This window comes from Thermobia domestica, chromosome 1 (genome assembly GCF_964235325.1).
Source record: "Thermobia domestica chromosome 1, izTheDome1.hap1.1, whole genome shotgun sequence".
In the NCBI taxonomy this organism is placed as follows: domain Eukaryota; kingdom Metazoa; phylum Arthropoda; class Insecta; order Zygentoma; family Lepismatidae; genus Thermobia; species Thermobia domestica.
Genome location: NC_137454.1, coordinates 191,740,047 through 191,768,039, shown reverse-complemented (window position 1 = coordinate 191,768,039; position 27,993 = coordinate 191,740,047). Strand labels below are relative to the sequence as shown.

The 27,993-nt window shown below is 33.9% G+C and overlaps 1 protein-coding gene across 1 annotated transcript in view; it reads right to left on the bottom strand.

Moving 5' to 3' along the window:
* Positions 1-409: 409 nt before the first annotated feature.
* LOC145692299 (uncharacterized) overlaps positions 410-27,993 on the bottom strand; it is a 50,291-nt gene continuing 22,707 nt past the window's right edge. The window contains exons 3-5 of the mRNA XM_081767599.1: positions 23,061-23,195; positions 19,810-19,953; positions 410-11,818 (exon numbers count right to left, since the gene is read on the bottom strand). Coding sequence (XP_081623725.1) covers positions 19,816-19,953; positions 23,061-23,195 — 273 coding nt within the window. The 3' untranslated portion in view covers positions 410-11,818; positions 19,810-19,815. The remainder of the gene's footprint in view (positions 11,819-19,809; positions 19,954-23,060; positions 23,196-27,993) is intronic.

Genomic DNA, 27,993 nt, shown 5'->3' with positions numbered 1-27,993 from the left:
CACTATCAATACGTAGGTCAAAAGCAACCAGCGAAACGTTTCCAAAACGGATTTCAGTACTGAATTGAACGGTATCAGAAATGTATCGAAAGCAAAGGACAATATTGTGAATAGCCTCGAATATCTGTGATTCATTACACATTCATCTAATCAGGAACACTTCTTGACAAGATTTTATGTAACATGTTCTCTGGCACCATGTCAAATAGTGCCCAGAGAGACTTTTAATGCTTTGAACTTCTTCCTCCTTGGTGATATGTGAAGTTAAACAATTCTTAAAAAATATATATATATTCAATTAGTGAACATAGGATGAGCAATATACAAAATGTAGATAATAATAAGTAAAAACTCAGTAAGGTAAACATCTCATATTAAAAACTTCTAAACGTAAAGAAAACACTTTAAATGAAGTTAAAACATTTTATAGCATTTTATATAAACTGAAATCTACAAACATTTTTTAGCGTCCTTTTAAAAACATAATCTTTATAATTTTTATACATAGATACATACATACACCTTGTTGAGGTGTAATATTAATTTTTAGGTACAGTCCCACTCAAAATGGAAAAAAAAAAGTGACACTTCCTGTTAGACATCTTTTACATGCATCCGTAGCTAGGATGGTTTGATACACAGACGTGGAATAAAATCTTAAAGACACAACAAAAAAAGAAGGAACGTCTTTGTATTATACAATCTAACCTACGGAAGACTTTGAAGTGGAACTGTTTTTTGAAGAAGACTGTACATAATTGGATTGGCTTATCTACAAAAAATAATACAATATTAACAACATTTATTTAAAATGTTGATTGGCTTAGAAACCAAATATATATATACAAACACATTTATATTTATATATATATTTGGGATTTTTTGTTTTAAATCTACCCTTTCAGCATTAAATTATGAATATTTACATTAAAACAAAACACGGAGGATATTATCTGTAATATGTGGATAAGATCCACATCAGAACATTTTTTTATCATTATACATTTATTTGGGTCTTATTAAATATCCGTCTGATCGATATAGTAAGTTAGATGACTCGTTTGTATGAAATAAATTTCAATTAAACACTTACAGCGATAATTACATGATAGAAAACTTTTCATTTTCAGTTATACAAACACAGTACAAAATCTGAGCATATGTTCAATTATCATATATATATATATATATATATATCTTTAACAGAGTGCGGGAAAGTTACAATGAGAACACCCGGCAACTTCTTAGAAGTTAAGTTTTGTGGTTATTTTAAAATTACAAATTACATACACCAAAGCCATCAACTACATATAAACTACCTTCCTGAAGATTAAAAAAAAATATCTAAACGTAATACTAATTACTGAAAGATTTTTCTATTAATTACCTGAACCAAGAAGAAAGAAAGAAACTTCTGAATATCATGAAACGTAATTTTTCAATGTTTCAAAGTAGGTTCCTAATATATGCAAACATTAATAAAATTATTAACACTAATAAAAATTACATTAAAGTTCAGCATGCCATTCTGTATGGAAGTAAGTTGCCTGGAAACTTTGTGTTTCTTGCTGAATGAATGTCCCCAAAGAGTTCAATAGAACATGATGAGGTTTACTGTTCTACACATACCTAAAAATTAATGCTTGACACTTAGAATTCTTAAAAACACAAAGACAGGGTAAAAGAAAAATATAAACACGATACTAATGATGTTGGTTACGGAATTTTATGCCGATTGCTTACAGTACAGTAAGTGCTACCACCTTGTCACAAAAAATTTTGTATTTCTATCCAAAAGGATGTCGGAAATATATACTAAACTAAAAGGTATTTACATGATTGCACAGAACATAAATACACTGAAGACAATACACACTCAGCTTTCAAAAAAATTTGAATGGGAAGTAGAGAGGAGATGAAAAATCATTAGAAGTGACATTGATACACGACCACAAGATCTCCATTCTGAAGACAAGACACACACCTGCTTGAAAGCTCAACATTCAGTCCATTCAGCGTGTGTCCAATTTAGAGAATTAGCAGTAATTTATCTATGGAGTAGTCGCAATTCAAAATCTGCTTTTCCATTGGTTCATGTTGCAATGAAGATTTATTCATTCCACATCATCATTATCACACAATTAAATAACATAAATTGTGCTTTGAATCACCAAAAACTAAAAATTATTTTACCGAATATAAATTACTGTTCTTTTCTTTCCACACATATCGACAAGGGGACATTGTCTAGCATAATACCCTGTGACACAACAAACTTAACACTGTTGCCAACTCAACATAAAAGTTGTATTTTTTTTTTCAAATGGCACAATGTCAGGTTAATACATATTTAAAATCTATGTTAAAACGAAAACATGCAATGTTGTAAACTAAGGATACTACAGTATCACAAACATCGACAACTGCGAGTGAGACAGGCGGGTTAATGCACATCCAAAAGGAATTAAATGTCGAATACTACAACGATCATATGACGTATTTCGAACACACAGAAACAAAGTTACAAGGAATTGAAAATGATTTTTTTTTTTTTTCAAAGGACTTTATTCCGAAGAAGTGTCTCGGTAAGTACCACGTCGAATTACGTACATGGTTTCCAATAGACAAAGATAATAATGCCGTTTACAGCAATTTGATATCTCAAAGCATTCGGGAGATAATGATATTCATATCTATTGAAAGCCATTTATGTAATTGGATGAGGTACTTATCTCAACAGTTTTTTGAAATAAAGGCTTTTGAAAAAATCAAATTTTGAATCCCTTGTAACTTTCTTTATATTTAGTTGACATCTCTCATATCATCATCATAGTATTACGAACTTTCGATGTACATTACCGGTCTGTCTCATTTGCGTTATTACTGACGTAGAAACCAACAAAATTTGATAGTTCTTCGTTGTTTGTGACACTGTAACGTTCTTCTTTTACAACACTGCATGACAAGTGATATATTTGATTTTTATGTTTTACATGTAGATTTGAAATATGCAATAACCTGACGAAGTGCTATTTGAAAAAAGCTGGCTTTCTGTTGGGTTGGTAACACTGTTAACTTTGTGGTATCACAGGGTATACCAAACAATGACCCTCTGGCGATATTTGCATGGTACAAAATTTCAGCGATTTTTATCCACTTGTGGAAACGTTACAAGGGCGTATCAAGATGAAAGGTCCACCCTGTATATGTATATATTTCCTAAGATATATATAACAGATGTTTGAAAGTAAGATATAACAATAAACGTTTTTAGTAGTTCTGTACATGTAGCACTTTATATGACAGTCTGAATAATTTCTACACTATAAGAAAAACAGTTTATTTGGTAGCGTTGTCTGGTTTCCAAAATTTTGAGATTGTTATATTTGCGTTATTCATAAACTGGCCGAAATGTGTTAATAAATTCATTGAAAGAAAACACTTTTATACGAGTCAGCATCGTCAGTTAAGCGTTGTGAAACTTCCAAATGTATTTATCAAGAAGCAACGTTATAAATGAGTGCAAGATGGAGTTTGACTGAACACCATGGTACATGGAAGCTTCTCACTTACTAGTGATGGAAGAATACTTATGACGGAAGCTTAGAAAGTGACATGAAATTAGTTTAACGTGTCCTAGTTATGCCCAACAGGTTAAAAGAGATGAATAATAATTGGAAATAAATGTGATGAAACAGTAGAATGGAGAGAACCCCGAAACAAACTAATTAACACGATGCTGCTCACCACAACTCACAAGGCTTGATATGAACCAGGGACTCTTCACATCTGAGGTAAGCTGTCACTAAGCCACCACTACTCCTTCACCAATGACCAAGAAACTTCAAAGATTGCTAAACTTTTTAAATAGAAATGCAAGAGTTTAATAATTTGCTTCTTTAAAAGCTTATTACAATGATGAACTTACTTCGGAATTTAATTAAGGGCGAAAATTAAATTTAACGAATTAATATCTTGTTCAAAATTGTGGCCACCCATTTAAATAATTATTATTCCCTTCTGTCTCTCTAAGATATTTATTTCAAGCCAAGATAATAACATGATCTACACACAATGAGGGTACAATCTCAGAAAGACTTGCAGATGGGTGGGAATTTTGTACAAGATTGTACACTCGTGGTTTTACAATACTTGTATAAATTACAAAAAGTTTACAATTTCTTCCGATAGATTAATTGCCTCCCTCTTGTACAATTGACAGATCAATTAAAATCAGATAGACATGTGTTCTTAAACGAGATTTTAACAGAATTTAAACTACGAGGCATGTTTCTAAAGTAAGTACCGCTTTGAATTTTTAAATATACTTCGTACTTTTTCGTAACAATTTTATTGTTCCATGAAAGCCTGTATCTTAATCTACTTTTCTACATAGTTTATACCAATATTAAGGCACTTATCGTATCCTACTACAAGCTTTTGAACACCACCCTCAAAGAAGTCTATCGCCTGATTTGACAACCACTTCAACACGACCGTTTTGACCTCATCGTCGTCGTCCTGGTGCTGACCACCCAGATGCTTCTTGTAAATTGAGGGAATTTATAAGATAACGACGAGATCGTAAAGCGTCTGTCCTATTTTACGTTTTCGTCAACTTTCTGTACTAAGTCTTCAGTGATGACAGGTCATCACGAACATTCGTGCGGTTATCTTAAAAAGCTAAGGTAAAACGATTAAATATAGTTTATACATAAATATATACTATACATTTATTTTCATAACTTAATTAATAAGGTTGTATATAATTATTAGGTCTGGCCAGACACACATACATACATACATATATACTGTATATATATATATATTTAGAGGATAACTTGTGTGTAGAATTTTGTTCATAGTTGTACATGCTAACTTTTTTCTTTCTTTCTTTTCTCTAACGTACTTTTTCTTTTAGCTTTCAAATATTTTGTGGCTGCACATTTAGAATGGAACTTCCTAGAAGCTTGGAGGCTTTGCCTACCCAAGCTGTTTTTATTATTATTAGCGAAAATATAAACCTCGTAAAAAAAAAAAAAAAAGGGAAAGAAAAGCGTTACCGACCATATAAAAAAACGACTCTCACTCGTAATCTTTTAAAAGATGGTCAGCAAGGCTAAGTGATGTCCTTTTGATTTTTTCTGTCTTCTGGTAGGGAACTATCTAAATGATGGTAGTTGCAGAGAGAAGGAATTTTCTCTGGGCCTGATTGAAGGCCGTAGAATTTATTTAGTAAAGACAACGAATTTAGTTGTAGGGAAGGCCTGAGTGATGGTCTATCGCAGAGCGCTGATTTGACTGAGTTTTGAATATTATTATTATTTTTGATATACAAAATTACTAAATTTTTGTTTATTAGGCCAGAGAAAACCTGAATAATGGTGTTCTCTTTAGGGAAGTTAACCTTCTATGTTCACAAGTGGGTGTCAGAGAAAAGGTTATTTTTTTTTTATTTTTTTTTAACTGATGGAAAGTTGGTGTCAGGCTTTCCTGATACAAGTAGGTCATCAGTCGAAGCTGGTTCGAAGTGGCGAACAGCGGGTTTCCGATTAAAGGAAATTAGGAATCTGTGGTGCTGAGTTATGCACCCAGACTTTGAAATATTTAAGCACTAAAATGAAGATACTCTAATCAAAAGATACTAATGTTATTTAGTTGAGGCTGAAAGAACCTCAATTACAGAATTTTGATATTATATATATATTGCCTTTTTTTCTGTGAATAAAATATAAAGCCTACCAGTTATATATATATTTAATTTAAAAAATCTCAAGAGTAAATCCTACAACCTTAGTTTGATAGATTAAAATTAGATTTCAGTTTAAACCTTCCGTTGTAGAAGAGGAGGAGGAGAAAAACAATTATTTTCTTTATTAAAGGTAAGATAAAAGCAATGCTTTATGAGAGAAGCATTATATTTAATTATGTTGGGCCTGTTTATACGCAATGCATTTGAGGTAATGGAGAAAAACAGGAAAACCGCAACAGCTCTAATCCATTTTTGTACCATTCTATCGCTCACAATGTTTTCTCCACACACTTCACTAATCTGGCGATGAATCTCAGCCGCTTTCACCCCTTTAGCATTAAGAAAACGAATCACAGCGCATATTTTACATTCGGCGGAGGCATTTTAACTACTCACAAGCAAACGTGAACACGGTATGAATGTTTCCGTAATGGTGTCTGTGGCTTGTCAGGATGTTAGTAGATAGCGCGCATGCGCGGGATCCCAACCGCAGTACTACAGCGGCCAAATTTCAAAATGGTACTTATTTTAAAAAACACGCCTCGCACAAAACTTCTTTTTCCTTTTTTTAAAAGATTGTTTTCGACGTTTCATTCATGCTTTATATGAGGCGTTTAGGGCAGGAGGACGAACTCAGAAGTTACTTGCAATCTGAAGGCTCGGATATAACAAATTATATGTGACGTGTCCGAGTAGTAATATCACTGCTCTGTGGTAGCTACCATACTTATACATATAGTTGTAGAAGTCGTTCCTCTTTCTCTTAGAAAATAGTCTAAAAAAAAAATAGACAATTATTTTGACAGTTCACGTGCATTTTCAGGATACAAATCTCTGGTGAGTTCGCCCTTACCACCCGAATTTTTATTTTTTATTTATTTATTTTTTATTTATACATCAGTTTCACTACGTTTCGAAACTCTTGACCAGTTGTCATCGTAGGAGCTATTCTTAGATTACATAAATGTGTAATATTAATGTGGAAAAATGTTACACATAGGATTGTAAACTGAGAACTTATGAAAGTATTATTTCTGTTTTTCCTTAAACAATTACTTCCATTAATCCGTTCGTTTTTTTTTTTTTTTTTACTTCAACATATCAATCAAAAAAATAATAATCTACGGAATATTGACAAAACTTTGTTTTTTTTGAACACATACATGTTGTTTCTTGGATCTGTTCCAATATAACTTGCATGAAAACTTTAATGTAACAGCACATTTTACTTTAATGTATTCACGCAGCTCAGCGGGAGAACCTGCACAAGTGAATAGATTAACAAATCAATAATAAAGTAAAGAAAAATAAATAAATTAATAAAAAAAAATCGTTATTACCATATTTGATTACCGTTTCAATCAAATTCTCAAACTTACAGTAGTAACATAATTTACATTTGAGACTTGTTTTAACAGAAAATTACAAAATGCCTCTATTAAATAATTATCTTTTGCATCTATTTGCTTTGTTTTTTTATGTTTAAGAAGAATAGGAAAGGTATTGAAATAAGTACTAATGAACACATTACAATCATGAGTTAACAATGGGAGAATATAAAAATCATTCAATTTTATAAAATAACCATGATTACACACATGATATGTCATTACACCTTCTCATCTATTCACAAGGTACTTCAGATACCAGTCACGAACTGCATCCAATGCATATCTTTTGTATTTTGTTTTTTTTAAAAATATTACTTAACTTCAAAACAACTCAGAAAGCACGGAAGACAGACAAAACAAAAGTTTTTTCCCCATGTTATCATACATACAATATGCACAACTTGATTATGCACAGCTTAACTTCATCACGTACAGTTTAGTGTGTAGTTACACAAAAGCACACCACGTTATATTATGCAACATAATTTTTATTATAATTGCATTATTTAAGAAAAGTACTCGAGTGCATAGGAATCTATTTAATCGCTGATTGGCATGCATTATTGTTATTATTACAAATAGCATGTTAAAAAGAAAAATAGTAGGTTTCGGAAATTAATTATAATTTTCGTAACTAAAAAAAAAAAAAAAAAAAAAAAAAAAAAAAACGTACAATACCTCGTAAAATACGTTAACAGAAGTTTTCTCTTTCCCCTGCAGAAATTTCATTAATCGGTTTATAGCATCTCTGAACCAATCTATGTAATGGACATCAATAATTAAACTTTTGATATTACATCCGTGCCTTATTTTACTTGAACTGAAGTTACAAAGGCAACTGAATGGGTTTATCAGAGTTGCATTAATTTATCATTAAGTATTCCAAAACTAAATATAACAGATATCTCAGTTTAGAGTTTACTGTTTATCTTGATACGAATTCCGTGGCTACATACTCTGACCTACTGGATTTATAATTACTTTGCATAGAACAACCTCAGGTTTAACTAACGGCTCTTGTAACACCCTATTACATAGATGTCGAACGCTTCCATACCCAGCAGTCGCTGAATTACCAGACACAAGTTGCAGCAGTATACCCATCTGCATTAATAATAGCAATGAGAGTTCGCAAATATCACTAATCTGAGTGGTCTTGTACGCTTTTACTTTATTTGCACACGTTATGACTTTTCACTCGAATTATTCTTGATGTTTAATGCACTTTACATTAGGATAAAATTGGCAAAATATGAGTTATGAAGGGATGTTTTTTACTTTAAAAAAAACTTCCAAAAATAATATGCATTCCCTTAGGTTCAGAACATTTTTTCGCAAGATTTCTTTTGTGTGTATTTTGACGACTTTTAAAATAGATTAAATCCAAAAAAGTATTGTAGATATTTTACGTATCTGACAGGTCAGTGTTACCTTAGGTTTTTATAATAATCATGATTTATTCTTTTAAAAGTTTAATTCTATAATTATTTCGAAGTAGACACTAATTTTAAGCTAGAGTACAAAAATCTAAAAATCCGAAAACGAAAATCTCCCAAATTGCTCACTCTTCTAACATACCTTGAAACATTATACCTATCCCCCACTTGTTTCCTATCAACGTGTGAAAATAAACAACTTGTGCTACGTAATTATATGTTCAAAGGTCATCTACAAATTAATGCCTGTATCGAAATCTCATATTAATATCCGATTGCAATGCAATCTGCAACTAACTAAATAACATAAGATAAAAAACGAAGGGTTATGAGTTCTTGCAAACTGAGAATTGTCAAACTCTGAAGATAAACAACAGACAGCAGGAGGCATGGAAAGGACACAACTGACGTTAGCAACGTTAGAAGACAGATGAAGTTCAGAGAGGAGGAGGAGGGAACCTTGGCTGTGAATAAATATCTAGTGACAGACCTGCAACCGAAGTTACGAATGAAAACTGACAGGGTGCATGCGCAGACAACCGTCATATGATGTGATTGGTTGGAAAAATAATGCTATAGAAACGAGTAAGATGGTGCAAAGTAAACAAAGTGTGAGTGTGTGCAAAAATCAGTTGAAATGTTTCGAGCGATGGGATGAATTTTCCCGGAATAAGTTTTCGTTTTAGTTTTTGCATTCTTATATAATACGGAAGTTCCTGAAGGACGGGACCTACTATTAGCGTAAGCTCAGAACCACGACGAGAGCTCTGAATCTGCAGGTGGTGGGTGAACAGATTATTACTCAAGACAGTTCCCCACCACGCTATCTGCCCTCCAAGAGAAATGGATTGTAGGACCAGGCTACCGATCCCGGCTTTTCAGAAGAAACCTTCTACGACTTAGAAACAAAATGTGCGCTAATGGAGTGGCATCTGTTTTCTTCACCGAAACACAAAAAGGTCAAAACCATGCGATCAAGGTGATGGTGACGATGTTTTGCAACTGAGAATGTATCATGTTGGAACAAGGTAATACAATGAATGTGCAGACTTTACAGAAGCTGAGGAAAGCTATTTGACGTAAAGCAAAACACTTTAGATTGGACAGTGTTATGTTCTTCAGCATCACAAACTCTAGTTCCCACTTGTCAATGGAAAAAACATTACAGACCAATTCCACAATGGGGTGGTCAGTAATGTCCCAACCCCTTTACAGTCTTGATTTAGTCCATCTGATTTTCATTCAACCCCTCTCTATTTCTCAAAACTACAATCTTCGTGAACGTGGAAGGCAATAAAATCGTTCTGAATCAATGGATCAAGAAAAAAAATATCCAGAGTGGATTTCAGAATTGGGCCGAACAGTGGAAAAAATACATTGAAACTAAAGAACAACATTTTTGAACGGCCTTAATAGGAATCCGACATACGTATCTATTTTCACACAAACTTCCACTTCTTTCTCCTTCAAATGAACTCTTTACAGCACAGGAGAGCAGGCATTACTTTCGAGAGATCACCTGATCTATACTAACGCTCGCTTCTCTTGCCATTAAGAATTGGAGGTTTTTTCTTCTTTTTTTTCTACTACTCTGTATTGCACCCGGTTTTCACATCATTCGTTACGCACTGGAATATATTTAATGTAATTACTAATAGAACATTTGCAACACATAATAATAATAATGAATTTAGCCACCTTCTTGTATTCCATGTCAATTTTTACTTCAATATTACGAATGCTTCATTTGAGCATCCATCCTTAGAAACAAACATCTGCGGAATAATTTTTTAATAAGCTCTTCCCATATTTGTTGAATCAACACAGTGGAAAGTATAAAGCGCACACAAATCATATCAATACGTCGCAGTAAATTACAACTACCAGTAAAATTAGAGGCAACTCCTATTTACTTTCAATATTCAACAAATTATGAATCTATGTAGTATTCGATTTTTTTTCTTGTATTACAGGTTGTATAGAAACTGGATTCTTCTACAAAAATATCATATAGTCCTTAGCATGAACCAGATAAGAATACAAGAAGGAGAATACATTCATTATTATATTTAATGTCTTACCTACGTAATTCATAGAACTATGTTGGAAAGAAATTATGTATCAACTAGCAACTCAAAAAAATTAAAATTTAGTCCCACTTATTTTTCCCTTGCTTTCATACAGAATACAAGGACCTTAAATGGAATAGCTGCATTATTACGACGGGTACAATGATAACATTTAATTAACACACTAGTCAAACTAACAGAAAATGAAGTATCTTGGAACTTTACAATGGGTACATTTCCTGAAAAGTATAATGATGGGCGGGATACGTCGCATAGGGGAGTTCCAATTGGAAACTTTTATAAAAAAATGATATTTGGGAAAGCCAAGGTATTTGTTACTGAGATAGGTAATTGATCTAACAGGGTTCGTTTATGCAGAATTCAACTATGGTATCTTCTTTCTGTGGCCAAAAACCTTCAGTTTTTCTAAGTAAGGGTTCGTTACGGATAGTAAGTCACGTATAATTAAAAAGTTTAGAAACAAATATCAACGTGCATTCTATTACCATACGTCTTGTTGGAAGTTTCGGTGCTGACGATCTCTTAGTTTCAATGTCTAGAAAAACTAAATTAACAGCAATCATGGATCCATTGCGATCCATTTCTGCTATAGCGTAGTATAACGCAAAACAAATATATATATAGCACTTAAAACTATTCTAAGTAGGTTCTGAGAAATTTCACATTTCACACAGATATCACAAGGAGGTTAAAGGAAATTCTGCAGAGGGAAACACCTAATTTCTAACATAAAAGTATACAACAGACAAAAGGGAAAGATTTAAAAAGTATCAGTACCCTATTATCCTTTTCATCACAGACATTTGTGTTGAGATCCCAGCACATTTCCATAAATTTCTATATTTATGTATATATATATATATAAATCTCTCTATATATAATATCTGTACAAGCACAAAGAATACAGTTTATAATTCCGTTCCTGTGCAACTGCGTGACACACATAAACCGAAATCTCATACGGTTAAAAATTTAATACAAACATATTTACAAGCTGCTAGACTGAAAGCATTCAATTCTGCATTCTGAATCTCTTCCTCTAATACCCTGAAAGCCTATTTTATTTTTTGTGAAACCACTCGACCTTCACAAGCTCGAAAGTGAACTCTTCACACTCAACTTTGACGCTTGCCACCTCAGGTGAACAGCCTGGAAAAATAAAAACAGAGATTTCGTGAATAAATACAGTTCCAAAATTTTTATACCAAATTCTTAGAATTAATGTATATCATCATTACGCTGATTTATTGAGCGACAGCTGAAAATCAATACCTGAAAATCATAACCTTGAAAGTACCTTTAACACTAAATCTTATCTTCAAGATAACAACGAATACTATCGCGGAACACTATATCCTCGGAGTGTTTCGTGTACATGTGTCTTGAGCAGAATTATAAAGTATATTTACAAATACATGAAGTTTGAACGCCTATAATCAGATCTAGAATTACTGAATAAATTCCCTGTTCATTACATTATATGCTCTGTAGTAGCCTGTCAGTCATAGCAGAATGGAATGCAGCTTCACTTTGTTTCTCTTTTTCTTAAAGTAATCCACACCAGTTTAACACTTTTGTATAAAATTATAACGCATATAATTATGAGAAACTCTTACGGCGATTATACTTTCCATCTCTTCAGTTCATAAGAAGAAAAAGAAATGCAGTTTATAGCTGATTTAACATTTACCAAAGTATGAGGGATGCCAACATTTCCTAGTCCATCTCAGCATTTCTTAACCTCTGCTTCTTAGAGGTGTGCCCTACCTACAGGACAATTCATAATTTTATCCAAAATTTCAGAAATTGACAACGCAGCCAACAAACAAAAATCAAAAACATTCCTCAGACAGAGGAAAACTTCTTCAGGTTTCTTACTTTATTTAGAATTTGTAACTCCAGTCTGATGATGGGAACAGTCTAGCTACTAAAATAATCACCATATTTATAAAAATTGAAAGCCACAATAGGTGACATTCCTTTCTTAAATTTACTCAACGACTGTTTCATACATGCCCCTTGGTGACACGCTAGTTGTTCAAATCTTTAATTCAGTTTATTCTATACATACACTAGAAACACATTGATGGTAGTTGCAGTATCCACGCTTTTACTCTTTCTTTCGTCGAAAGTGAAATACGCAACATACGTGCCGGCAACTTGATTTCTGAAAATTGGTACACGATTCTTTTGCACGCGGTTCAGTCTTACCGAATTTCTTACACCATTGTCGCTGAACTGTGTGCAGACTAGTACGAAGTGCACTTTAAAAGGTTACAACACGCCCACTATTTAGCAAATTCCAAGACGGAAACTGTATTCTGTCCTCAAACTATCACGTTTGTGCACTACTGTCCTATAATATATTTTATATTATATTATATTATATTATATTATATTATATTATACTACGAGAAAAACATATTTTTAATGTCAGTTGAAGTTTTCTTTCTTAAACCTATTTTGGTTGCTGAGTTGATTTCTGAAATATCGATGGGAATTATGAATAGATCGGCAGATTTTTTCAAGATCAAAAGGTTTGTTCCAAAAGGAGTTAAGATATACTCTCCAGTCTATCTATCTTATCTTCGCAGCAGGAGTTACGCCTTCTCACACAGACTTCGTAAAAATCCGATCACCATAAGCGATACCAACTTCTTAAGAAAGCACTATGCTCAGTAAATAAAGAAACATTAAACACACCAAAAACGGCGTGAGCGCTCGATCGACCATTAACAGCTGATACACATGAAGTTTAATGTTAATCTACAGTTTCACGTGGGACCCAAACTACATGAGATCCCACCGAGAATCAAAACTAGGTCTCCGCGCCTGCACGCTAACAATAATCACAAACGAGTTCACCGACTGTCGGTAGTTTTACTTTTCGTTATCACATGAGATTGCTTTGTTTTAGCAGCAGCCATACCCATACACTGATACGGCCAACCCCCACTGAATACAAAATGAAAAAAATAATAGAAACTTTTAACATAAAAGATCATTTGCTTTTGTTACAATGTTAATGTAACGTCTGTATATCTGTAAATAAAGCCATTTATAAAATAAATATTTTGCTTTGAATAAATTTGCAACTGAAATAATTTCTTTAGCATACATATTTAAGATTACACTGCCATTTTCAGCAATTTGATAAGATTGCTATACTGCTTAAAATGTCGTATTTGTGGGAAATCTTTAAAATGCATATTGCTTTCTTTTGCTGCCATAACATTATAGCAACAGTTTTTGGTAGCTGTAATTACAACAGGTCCTTGCATATTTAAAGAAGTCTTCGTCCCCAAATTCCTTTCTGCTTGCCTAATGAACTTTCATATTACGTGTGTGTTCTACACATTTCCACCACGAAAACAACATTACGTCGAAATATGCAACTGTCTGGCATATCAGCATAATAAAACACATACGCACCCACTACAGTATTGAAGAGAGGCATGCTACTAAAATAATATGAAGACATTCGCAATATCAAAAATAAGACGGAAGAATTAAACAAAGATATGTTAAAGTATGATTCAGGTTTATTGTCACAAACTTGAAGTTGGATTCACTGGGTACGGGAGTGAGAAGTAAACAAGCCCAGCTATGACGAGGTGCAGTGTTTGCCTGCCAAAGTGCGGTGCACGAGGGCAATATGCCGAAAGCAGGAAGTACAGAAACGCAAAATATTGTGGTAAAAAAATGAAATGAAATCTTTGAGTTTTACGTCACACGGTTATACCAGCTAGGCTAAAGCAGATTGTGATGAAATAATGAATGAAACATTGTGATAGCGAGCTTTTTCCACGCACACAATCGTGATCGTGCAGTGACAGTATTCCACTTCAAAAAACCAAGGTATTAGTGTGCGTGTGTGAGAGAAAATTTATCGAGTATTTAAACGTGCTCTGGAAATGATTATCTACGATACAACACAAATTCAGGCTTCCAGCCCACAGCATGTAACCAGAGGATAATAGAAAAATCAAGGAATTTTTTTTCGAAACAACCAAATCTGTCAATACGACAAGTTTCTGCAAAATTAAAGGTTTCGCATGTTTGCGTGATGAGAAACAGGAACATAGCCGAAACTGTTCTGTAAAAGACAAAAGGTAGCAAGAATACGAAAAGACGTTAAGGCGAAAAAGAAATGTAGAAAAATTGTATAAACACCCCACACCGTCGGGAGGTAACTTTGTCATTGATGATGCAACAAAAGGTCGAGTGCTATACCTCACAGATGAATGCCATGAGTATTGTACGAGGTGTACAAACAGCTACACAAGCAAAGGTACAGCCGAAATCAAAATTTCCCAAGATATGATAGTCTGGAAGACAAGTCTCCAGCGTTTGTAACTGACGGAACTCTGAACGATGAAACGCATGTTTTTTTCAATGTCTGCGGAGAATTCTGTTGTCATGGCTACATAGTTTAAACATTTCTGACCTTATTTTATTTTGGCCCGACAAGGCATCATCAGATTTTATGATCAGCACTATCCAGTTTCTGGAAGAAAATCACATCCAATATGATGCGCGTGTGGAGGAACCTAATGTCAGTGTCCCAATACAAACTCACAGAGTTGTTCTGGGCTCTCAAGATAGATGGTTCCTAAAAAGGTCCTTTATGCGAGTACCACATATTTTAAAATAGATTGAATTCGGGTGTACAAACAGGTGGCAGCAAACCACCTAAACACCCTCTTTTCCAATTTCAAGAGGAAAATACACTGTGTAGGACAAGTAGTCTGTCTGAAGTGGTACCTATAATGTGGTCTATGAAACACCGAGCTTTGGTTTGAAAACCTTATTTTAATTTTTATTCTCACTCTGTTCTTTATTTTGTGACAATAAACCTGAATCATACCTTATTTGCATGAAGCCAAACAATGTAATGATGAAGTAATAATGATACAAAATGCAGCATGATTATAAAATTGTATTATGGGTATTTACACGTGACAATCATGTACCGTAATTCCTATATTCATACTTCATCTATTACTATTTGTCTTCTATACACTCGTCTTCTTGCTTTCATTCCGCATATGTTGCTATTGCATGACGATGTTTCTGCCTATGCTAAATACATGTGTTTCTCGTAAAGGTGTAATATTAACCTGACTAATTACTTAATACCAAAACGTCATTTCCAAGATATTCTGAAGCTTATTAATCTAACAATCAATAACTCTTATCTCTAATCTATTTAAGGACTTTGGAGAACAATCCCATATTATCCTTAGTTCACAATCTATACCCAATTAAGGCCCAGGTCGTCTTCCAGGCCTAGATCTAAGTCGCTAAACAAGAACAACTACTACTCCACGAGATGGCGACCCAGGGCTAACTTTAAAAAATAGACTTCCTTTCATCACGCTCCATGAAGAAGGTTTTCACGAGGGAAGAACGTGAATTTCACAAATGATCAAAGTGAAAAGTCACAGCTTGTAGCATAGAATGAATTCCATTAAAATATTTTCTCCATAAAACAGGCTTTTGGTCAAATTCAAAGTGTTTTTTGCAGCCTTCCACCTATCTTAGCAAACCATGTAGCATCGTTTGCGAACAAAGTTTTAGTACTGGTACATTACCATTTGGTTCTGGTGTCTTTTCATCAAGCTCTACAGCTGTTCCGCTTCTGCACATAAACCACTTAATACACGAACATCACAATTGATGATTAACCAGTTTAGATGGTCTAATACCACTTGTACAATTTTCTTAAATTAGATACATGATACTACTTGCAGCTGCTGCTTCTCTCTGAATTTCACACACTCCATCTGCTATAAATTCTGCTGTCTTCCACCTACTTGGGTACATTGCAATACATGCAAGGGCTACAGCTGAGTCGGAATGAGAAGTTGTAGTAGCTATCTCGACTTTTAAGTGATTGAGACTTGAAGTCCATTGCTATCACAGAACACACTGGCATATAGTTCAAGGCGTGATAGTGTCTGCTTTTCGATAGATATAACTATCGCTTATGCAGTCAGCATGTTCATTACAACGCTTCCTTTATAACGCATACACACCAAAGCGGTATTTATGTAGTAGTTAGGGAACCCAATGAATTGGAATTTCTGCGTATCATGTGTATCACAGTAGGGTGGGCCGAAAAAATCTTTACTTTTTGGAATTTTGATTGGCCGGGTTGCGGAAAAGATGCCTCGTGTTAGTGGTAGTCACACAAAATTTGGAATTTTTCTGTCAACCCCTTCCTTTGCCTCATGGGACTTGAATATTTTTATAGCTGCGGCTACGCAACCCGCACGACACTACGAAGAAAATATTGTGCTGCACAGCTATTTTTGTTTTGAATTTCGATTAACCAGGTTGCGGAAAAGTTGCCGTGTGTTAGTAGTAGTCTACACAGAAAGTTGGATTTTTTTTGGTCATCCTCTTCCTTTGGCTCATGGCACTTGTATATTTTTATTGCTGTGGCTATGCAACCCGCACGACATTACGAAAAAATTGTGCTGCACAGATATAATCTTTGGTTCTTTTTCACGCCGAAGCATTATGTGGCTGAAAATAAAACGCAAGATAAAAATGAGATGCGATATTGTTCCTATTTGGTTAAAAATTATAATCAATTAGATGAAAAATTGTATTTTTATGTTTCAATTCATGTTGTTCATAATTATATAACGTGAACAATATGTTGTCAACCTTACATTGCAGCAATTTCTTTTAGACCCGTTGATATTACAAAGAAAATTTTAATCAAGTAATCTGATATCAAGTAATTTTGAAATCGGCTGTACAATAATAGAAAATATATATTTACCTTAAACATTGTACACGACTATAATAATAATCCGTAAAGCTTTTTTTTTTTTAAAAAAAAAAAAAAAGTTGTTGTGGCTACTCGCTCGATCTGCATCCTTTCTTCCAGAGGAATTAAGAAGAATCCTGCATATTGTAATTAGCTCCAACGCTTACTCTGAACATCCGGAAAACTTGTTGCTAGCAATGATCACCGACAAGAGCCTGGACATCCAAGTTTTAAAATGGAGAAGATTAAAAAAGTATCGACAGAGATCAAGTCTACGTGAATTTGTTGTTCCGAAAGTAAACTTAGACGCAAGTAAGTATCATGAGATGATCGACTGGTTCTCAACGGACGTCACCGAGCCACTATTGACAAGAAAACTTTCTTCGAGCCAGATAGAAGAATATATTACAACAGCAGCTACAGCGTCTGAAGAAATTAGATGTTTTCCGTGCCATTCGCAAGAGGAGGAGAGAGTGATAAAAGTAGTTACAGAAACGTGAGCATTAGTGCGTGGAGCGGATCGAAGAGATGGCTTCATCATGGCAATATTAAGAGTCTCGAAGAAAAAATGCAAAAGTTGGACTCCCAGCAGGACTATCAAATGTAAATGAGCCAAAAAACGGAAGCAAGTGAGTGGAACTCTATTTGCAGCAACCTCCTCGTTGTGGGTTCTTGGGTAGTTTCGGAGTGTATGTGCCAAGACGAGCTAACAACTACAAGGGAAGGTTTATTAACTATTTTTCATGACCTATATTCATAATGAGTTTTGTAAACATCAATGTAACTTCTTCGTCTAATTGATTATAATTTTTAACCACATAGGAACAATATCGCATCTCACTTTATCTTGCGTTTTATTTTCAGCCTCAGAATGCTTCAGCGTGAAAAAGAACCAAAGATTATATCTGTGCAGCACAATTTTTTCGTAATGTCGTGCGGGTTGCATAGCCACAGCAATAAAAATATACAAGTGCCATGAGCCAAAGGAAGAGGATGACCAAAAAAAATCCAACTTTCTGTGTAGACTACTACTAACACACGGCAACTTTTCCGCAGCCCAGTCAATCGAAATTCACAACAAAAATAGCTGTGCAGCACAATATTTTCTTCGTAGTGTCGTGCGGGTTGAATAACCGCAGCTACAAAAATATTCAAGTCCCATGAGGCAAAGGAAGGGGTTGACCGAAAAAATCCAAATTTGTGTTGACTACCACTAACACGAGGCAACCTTCCTGCAACCCGGTCAAAAAAAAGTTTTTTTCGACCCACACTAGTATCACAGCAGTAGAAGCTCTCAGCAACAATCATGCCACTGTCTGATAATGATATTTGGAAATGAATCATCCCAACAAATTTCCTGCTTTCACATCTCTGTATAAGTCTGACCTTTATAGAAGTAAGTGGTTGCTATACTACCGAATCAAATTGCTTCGCTGTGCCAGGAAATGACTATTTATTCGTTACCCCACGATGAAAATCTGGCACGATTATTTAAAATGAAAATTCTATCTTGAAATGTAGACCACTGCACTCCAAACACCTTAATGGGATCATCATCCCAGAGACATCTTATATCTTATGTTCGTTGCTCTCAGACAACTTAGGAAAGATTCTAGAACACTTTGCTCACTACTTGTCTAGTTGCGCAAATTAAAACCTTCCTCTTCCAACAGCTGTGTTAATTGCGATTATCACAGAGTTAACTTCGGTAAAGCAATTATCTACGTGGAAGTCGTAAGGTAAACTGGGTGCCACAAACACACACACAATGACGGAGGCAGTTTTTGCGCACGAACACAAAAGAGAAAGAAAACATAAAATTACGCTCTAAACGCGAGCAGTTGCAGTATCAGTGACCTTAGGTTTGTGTAATCTACTAGAGTTTGTTTAAAACACTAAAAGACTGTTTACTCTACATTCCAAGATTGAGAGAAAAAAAGAAGAAAAAGAAAAGGGAGGGAATATGAAATTGTTTTTAAAGGGAAATAGTAACTGATGAAATGAAATCTCTTCTATAGAATATATATTATACATTTTGAAACAACTTGCGAGTCATGAGTTTGATCCCAGTATTAACTAGTTAGATTACAGCTTAGGCTTCTTTTCAGGAGCAAGACCATACAAGCCGTGGGTCTACAGCTTAACATTGGATTCAAATCACATGAACTTCCATCAGGAATAGACCTCGGGTCTCCCGCGCCAAGGGAACGCAAGCTAAACCTCTAGTCATAGGAGAGCTCCCCAGTATTCATGTAGTGAAGACTCGTGTGTTTAATTATAAAATACAATTTATTATATTTTTCAAATATTTAATCCCATTCTAATAACCCGACAACTGACAAACCTGTAATAAACTTACCATGTTCTAGGAGACAACATTAACTTCTCGAGGTGAACTATTCACTGAAATAATTCCCATATTTTGAGGCTCTCGCTGCGCTTCGAATGTGGCTTGCCTTATCGCTTCCTTATATGGTCCTCTTTTCTTTTTATTGTACCTTGTCTGTAAGGCACGAAAAAACACATTATCAGAATAGTTTAACTAATACCTCAGACAGAGAAATCAAGTTTCAAATAGCGGAATATAAATAACGAGCATACAAGAAAAATTAACGTAACTTTCCTTAAGCTGGTGAATTGCAACAATCGATTTTCTCCTCAGTGAATGTATCACAGATTTTAAATATTATATATATACCACGGAAAAGTAAAACCAATTATTGTCAAAGCTGAATTTTCTTCCAGAAATTGGGTGTTTGATTATTTTGTTAGTACCTGCGTTGAAAGTTTCAGGAACAAGGTTGAAAATTAACTGGCAATATTGATTGAAGTGAAATTCCGCCTTTTAGAACAAGATGGCTGCTGCATATTAAACGTGGTGAAAAATTCTGCTCAGTAAAGGTTTGATTTACCAAGGTAAGGTTGACACTGTATGAAATGATGTATGTACACTTTGTAACATGCACTACAAGAAGATACATACTTCTTATCTTCAAAATAAATATAATTACACTTAAATTTAAAATACCAATATGTTTTTGTCCCATTCCGTCAGAATTGTTTTAAAACCATTTATATTTGAAACTCAATGTAATATATGGTAAGCGACCACAAAAGGCCAAGATTCACTCTGTCCCATTCAGTCATGAAACGACGGGCTAAAACGCCACGAACAAAAGTGGGAAACGCCCCGAACACCGGTATTTTAAAAGATCTTACAACCCCTGACATCGACGGTCGTAGAAGATACTTTTTCCTTTAAGTAGATGTAACATCTATGGAATAAGTTCTTAAATGGTGCACATGAGTATTCGGCTTTGTATTATTTGTCAGTAGGCCTATTTCATTTCGTATTACTATATTACACTTCAATTTCACCATAGTATATTATATTATACATTCCATATTATAATTTCATTTATATTAGTATTTTTAGTAAAACTGTACGTTTGAAACCGATTGTTTCTTATTGTATTAGTTTCCAGAAGTGTCCCTTTCCGTCACATTCTGTCCCGCTCCGTAACAAATATAATTCAAAATGTTACCCAAACTACTCAACTGTTAGCACTAAATCTTTTATTATTATTATTATTATTATTATTTTCTTCAAGGACGTAACTAATACTGTCATCCATAAGATTATGACAGAGTTCTTTGGAATGTTAACAAAAATTTCAACTCAAGTCCTCTCATTTGAACTCCTTTCGTCCCGTTTCGTCACAAGCACTTAAATTTATCTATAGGCAATAGCATATGTCTTACTGCACACATGTTGACATACAAATACCAATACACTTTCCCCTTTTATTATAAAAGCAGCCAGAGATTTACGTTGCTGCTTGCAACCCACGTCGTGCAACGTCTTCAAATGTTCGAAAATGGAAGGAGAAAAAAGAAAGACCGAAAAAACAAGGCCTTTTTATTTAAAATAAAACTATCTTCCTCTACAGAAAAGACTATAAGGTACAAATACAGTGCCAGCACTGTTTCAAAACCTTAGGGTAATGTTATCAATAAAAAATCCTTTACAAAGAATTTATTTCGTTTATTAATACTGTTGGCAAATTGGTCTCTCAAGCAAACTGTTCGTAGTTTCGAAAATAAATTTTTCAACAGTCTATGTTATTATAAACTCCACATTTCACAACCCAATTGAACTCCAAATACAAGCCGCGTACTTGTAATAAAATATTTCTACTAATATCCTCTGATCTAACACTTCGCTATTTTATAAATTTCTTTCCTTCTTTCAGTTTAACGTCTCTCAATTATGCCTGTTAGCCAAGGGAGACGAATAATCAAGGTAAGTGAATGATGGTGGGCGAACTGATGAAATTAGAATGTGGGAAGAAATGGGAGTACCCCGAGAAAACCCACGGACACGATGTTGTCCACCACAAACTTACTTGGCCGGGGATCGAACCAAGGACCCCCGCACCAGGCATAAGCACTCTACCACTGAGCCCCTCAGTTTATAAATCAATCAAAAGCCATGTAAAATTCACAATTTGGGAATATACAACAGAACTACTGACGATATGGGTTAAAGTGTTCGTGACAAAAAAATATATACGAGGATAAGTCAAAAATTATGTGCAATATAGTTGTCACTTTTCTTACATTATTCATACTGAGCTATATCCTCGTTTATTTTATTGTTATGCTGCTGTGGTCATCCTTTGAAAGTCTGACAATAATTCCTCCATTTGTCTTCGTTTTGTTGTAGATAGTTTATGGTCACTCCATTAGAAGTTTGCACCAAAGATGAACAACGAGCAGTGATCCAGTTTTTGTGGTCGGAAAGTGTCTCAGGGGCCGCAATCCATCAAAGACTTTCGGTACAATACGGAAACAGTATCTTGCTGCAACCGAGTGTCTACGAATGGATTGAAAAATTCAAAAATGGTCGCACAAGTGTTACGACCATCTACGGCTTCTTCCTCGTGCGTAACACTTTTAACAAAATCCGTTGTTATTCATATTTTCTGATCTCTTAGTACAGGCCATTTACTTTTAAATTTTTGTTATGTATTGTACTGTACGTTTAAAAATTTATTACAAGAAAAAAGGAAGTCCAAGAATTAAAAAAATATTAACACTTTTAAGATATAATTTTTAACAGCTAACATAATTGTAGAAAACATAAAATGATGTATACTGTTCAGAATGAATAAATAAAATTTTACAATAAATATAACATTCACGTGAAGCGATTTAAACTCATATTACTGTTCACTCATACATGATTACGCACATGTGAAAAAGGTAGGGCTAAGGTAAAAGTTAAAACCTAATGGTTTTCAGGTTTTGAAAAGGTTTTTGATAGATGACTGCTTCTCCTTCACAAACTCGCGTTTTTACGAAGGCGTTAAAAAAAGCATCGATCATACACGAAAAATTCTAATTTTACTACTTTTTTTAAATACTAAGCTGGATAGTTGAGAGTCTATTGTATCTAATAGAACATTGTTTGTGATTACTCTAATACTACTTCATCCTCAGGTTCTTACCACGTACGAATGCAAATGATTGTTTTGCTTCTTATTATCAAACGAATTGAAAACAACAATATATAGTATTTTTTTAACCTGAATATTATGCAATATATACCTTGAAAGTTTCCAGGAAAGGACTTAATTGATCACAGGGCATAAGCGAAGAGGTAGAAGATCCATACCACGCAACATGGGCTTGAGGTGTTAAACACACGCCATCATCTTTCCGAGATACCGTTATACTTAAAACCTAAAAAAATAAAAAGAAGTATTGGATAACGATTTAAAAGTTCTCTCTATCCAGATTGTGAAAATAAAAGTTTCTTCTAACATAAAAAAAAAAAAAAAAATCAATATTGAAATAATTATTTAAAACTCACCTTTGTATTCGAATGACGAATAGCTGAATGAATAATCAGCTATACGAAGTTCAGGAATGAGCCGTTTCCCTTTCTCAGGCTTTGAAGTATGCCCAAGATTACATCCTCACTTTTCGACTAAATCATTAAAGAAAATCACTGTACACCATTGACAAAAATAACAAAATATGTAGACTCGGAAAAAAAAAAATAAAATTCGTGATGACTGAAAAATTGAAATGATAATACGCTAGCAAGAATTATATCATATTTCCTAGATTATATCTTGCATCCTCCTCAAAACTACCGCTACATAACTTACATTAAAAAACACTAATTACTAGTGAATTTCACCAGATAACACACCAGAAATTTTCATTAAAACTTCAATGAAAAAGTCAATATAACTATGAATATTTTAGTCATCAATTGGAATCACAAGCCACCCCTTGGCGCAACCTCCAACAAAGAAGTTTTATTTACAAATAATTTTGTTAGGGTGAATTTATTATTATTATTTTCCAACATTTGATTTCTTTTTTGTCTTATTATCACTAAATAATAGTTTAATTATTTAGTGAGAATAACACAAAAAATAAATCAAATATGATTTTTGTTAATGAACTTGGTTATCACGGTATTTCTGTTTTGATCTAAATTTCCTTTCTCCGTATCAGGTTTTCGAGTTTTAATATAGGATTAATCAATAACAGTCTAAACTTTCAAGCGGGATAAAATGAAAACTACAAACGATAAGAACTATTATCATCATTATGAAAAACAATTAATGGCATCATGCTTAGAAGAGAACATTGTTTAATTGATCTTCTTTTCTTCGGTGGGCGGAATGAAATCTGAAGGTCCAATTTTGCATACCCCCATAGAAAATACTTAAGGCAGAGAGATCACATGATTTGGATGGCCAGTTTACAAATCCATTTCTCAACAGAATGTGTCATAAGAACTTTTAATGAAAAAATCCAGAATAATCCATTTCCCCACCGAAGTAAAGGCAGACATTTGATCATTTTTGTTTCCCACAATAAAAAGGAAATTATTCCATAGTTTTCATTCTATCTTATTTTAAAGTTCTGACGTTTTTATTGGTTAACTTTTTACAAGAAAACTTCAATACTTCTCTCAATAAGTGAAGATCAGTGTGAAACCTAAACCTCCTGAATATTATTCGGACTGTGTAAATTACTCGACGATTCTGAAACAGTAAGCTTTGTTTCCTTAGCGTCCATTACAGTTCCTTTGTCATGACACCAATGTTTCTTTTAATCACTCAAATATATGAATCTTTACACTATATTTAATGACTCATTTAAAGCAAAATTTTATTTCATTTATTGATTGATTTATTTTGGCAAGTTTCGATAGAGTGTTTGTTAGAATGGGAACAGAGGAAAAGAAATCTATTTTGAGTCTTTCCAAACTTTTCCTTGACGTAAAAGATCTTTGAGCTAAGGAATGCCACCTTTCAAAGTAGCCGGTTTTTTTTTTTACACAATATATTGACCTTTGTGTGTTCTGATGGTGATGGGTTTTAATTTCCCATATATATTTCTGACATGTTACTCGAATGCTTTTCCTCCAGACGTGTAATAAACTCACAATTGTGAAGATGTTGGCTAATCACATTATAGAGTAGCGCTTCGGTATCATATTCCAGCACTTCACTACATTATGGTAATATTATAAATCTATTTTCTATTTATCTATCTATCTACTGTATTAAAATGCTACAATAGCAACAAAAGCGCCTGAGCTCCAACAAATAAACTTTGATTTCAAACCTTTCATTTACGGTTATTTGTGACTTCACGTTTAACAGTAACAAATATTTTAAACTATGTGTACTTCAAATAAATTATTTAAGTAGACCTTTTTTCATATAAAGTTTACTTTTTTAAATTATTGTTCAAAGCATTTGTATTTTAATAAGCTTTTTCCTAAATCAATGCAAATGAATTGTGCTGCCATCTTTGGAGTTCTTTTAAACTACACGTTTGTGGGCATTTATATGTTTGTGGCAGTGGCGTATTTAAGGGGGGCTTCCGAGCTTAAGCCCTCCCAGAAATCTTACTTACTATAGTAAAGTATATGAAATATCTGGCAGAATTTTCACATTTTCAGGCAAAGCCCCCCAAAACAAAATCGCATATATACGCCACTGGTTTGTGGCCAATCCTTTCGACCATGAAATCTCGGAAACTACAAGCCCTAGAAAGATGACATTTTCACTGATCGATTGCAAATTTTGTGTAGATTGTCCAGTTCTAATTGAATATTTAAAAAACATGGCCATTATTTCTTTATTACATTTTTACGGGTACACTGAAAGTGTTGAAATTAAAAAATAAAAACTAAAGCATCATATCCTACACATTATACATTCCAACACTACACAATTGTATACAGGAGTACATACCTCTCAGGCGTTTATTTCATTATCAAATGATAATAAAAAACGAAAAATAGCCATTTCTCCGCTCTAACAGTACGTTGATATCTTTATTGTTTGGAGTGTTTTGCCCAATGAATATTGTTTGGAGTGTTTTGCCCACCATATATCACTGACATTATAATTAATTGTGAGTGTAATGTATTTGCTTATTACATACTGCATGCAAGAAGAAAGAAAACACTGATCATACATTAATTAAAAACTCCAACCAGAAGTAGACTCAAATCTTGCAAACAGTGCGATACTGAAAAAGTAATCGAAAAAATCTTCCCTTTATGGTATCTCTTGCCAATTTTTATCAAGACGTCTTTCACTTGTGTCTGTAAAGGGACATGTACAGATGTGAGGAATAACAAGGAGATTTATGCTCATATGTGAATGATGCGCTGTGTAGAGAGCGCAGGTTCAGCTAGTATATGAGCTAAAAGTACACTTAAGTCAATATAAAATTAATGGTTGCTATTTCAGATTAATGCTGCCCAATTTTCATAAAAACACCAAAAATAGTTTTATACATCGCCAAAGATATGTTAAACCATGCATCTTCTTATCCACTTTCCCACTGACGAAAGCTATCCACGTAACATGCCAGAAATATAAAACAGAAGTTAAAAAATGTTGATCACACCACCACAGGATTACATAACAGTCAGTACTGTGTTAAATTTGAAATATGTTCTCTACGTTGCTTCCAGTGGGCTATCTAGTAGCCACAAAACAATAGTAGAGGGTCAACCATGAAACACTAGCTGAAACCATTGTATTGTTACTAGCATTACAATATACAATAAATATTGGTAACATACATCATACGAGATGCTGAAAGTTGTTTTGCTCATTTCAACACTTCTGGACACGTAGCAGCACGTTGATTCTTCCACGACGAAACTGAAGATAGCGTTCGTGATGTTTTTTGTAAGTTCATCCAGATTATGTGGGTTACCAGAGAGAAAAATGGCACATGGACAAATTAGAAAACCATGTTGCCATAATTTCTTGTTATAATTCTTCTAAAAGCCTTTCTTGAACCCACGCCAATGACTAGCGTAAGAGTCTCATATTGGAAAATGCAATTGCTGGTTTGTTCAGGGGTTCAGCTATATCCAGATATACATCGGAATTCAACAGCATCTCATATTTGCCACATTCACACAACCAGATAGGTGGAATAAAGTTTCGTCATAATAAAATACAATGGCTCCACAATCCACCTGGTATCCATATCAGTAACCATATACAGTAGCATACAAGTTTAGCATTGTCGGGCTCTTCCAGTCATTGAAAACTTGTAATTCGGTACTTCCTCAGGTGTAGAAATTGCAGCACTCGTCGATCATCATTTGTAATACACCCCCTTGCTGTAACAGTTTTCGAGTTGGTTTTCAGAAGCTGCTGAATCTTACGGATGACTTCAGCCGTGTGAACTGTTAGAATCCTCTTTTTAGAGATTGGTAACGGTTGATTTCACAGCATTTTTGTACCAGACTCTGAATACAGTGTTTTGCTGATGCTTTTGTTTATAGGTACTTATCAGCAAACACTGACAGTATAAATAATAGGTAAGATGGTTCATTTATTACTTAATAACAACGTCATTGTTAAGTTTTACCTTAAGGCATTAAGGAAAGGAAAAAAGTGAATATGTAATTTTGCACATATGTCAAAACATATGTTCTTCTTTCTCGAAATTCATAACTGATAATTAATTCGTCTGTATCTCGATAGAATACTAAGGTGAGTTTTTAATTAGTCAAAATGTGTTCCATACGGTCCATGTCAAACCACAAATAAAAATTTAATGCAAATAACATAATCAAAAATATCTGCAATTATCACTTAATATCTATAACAACTTGGCAATCGAATCCGGAACAGCTCGCACTGAAGATGAGAACGCTAGCAACTACGGTACATGGGGCCACCTTGAGGATAATAGATTATTCCAATTAATAACATCTACTTCCAAGTAGTGTAATTGTATACAATGTTTAAATTAACCACTTAAACCCACTGATCAATTAATTTGAAACTGGTTTATTTATTATTTACTTAATGATGATTTTGTAGCTTATTCTTATATATAAAATAAAGTGTGTTTTAAGCTTTGGTCAGTGTTTCTTTTGTCAAAACTTAATTCTTATATTTAATAAATAAACAAAAATATCCAAAAATTACCTTTACAACTTACAAATGTTAAAAGCAAAATTTTAATATTTATT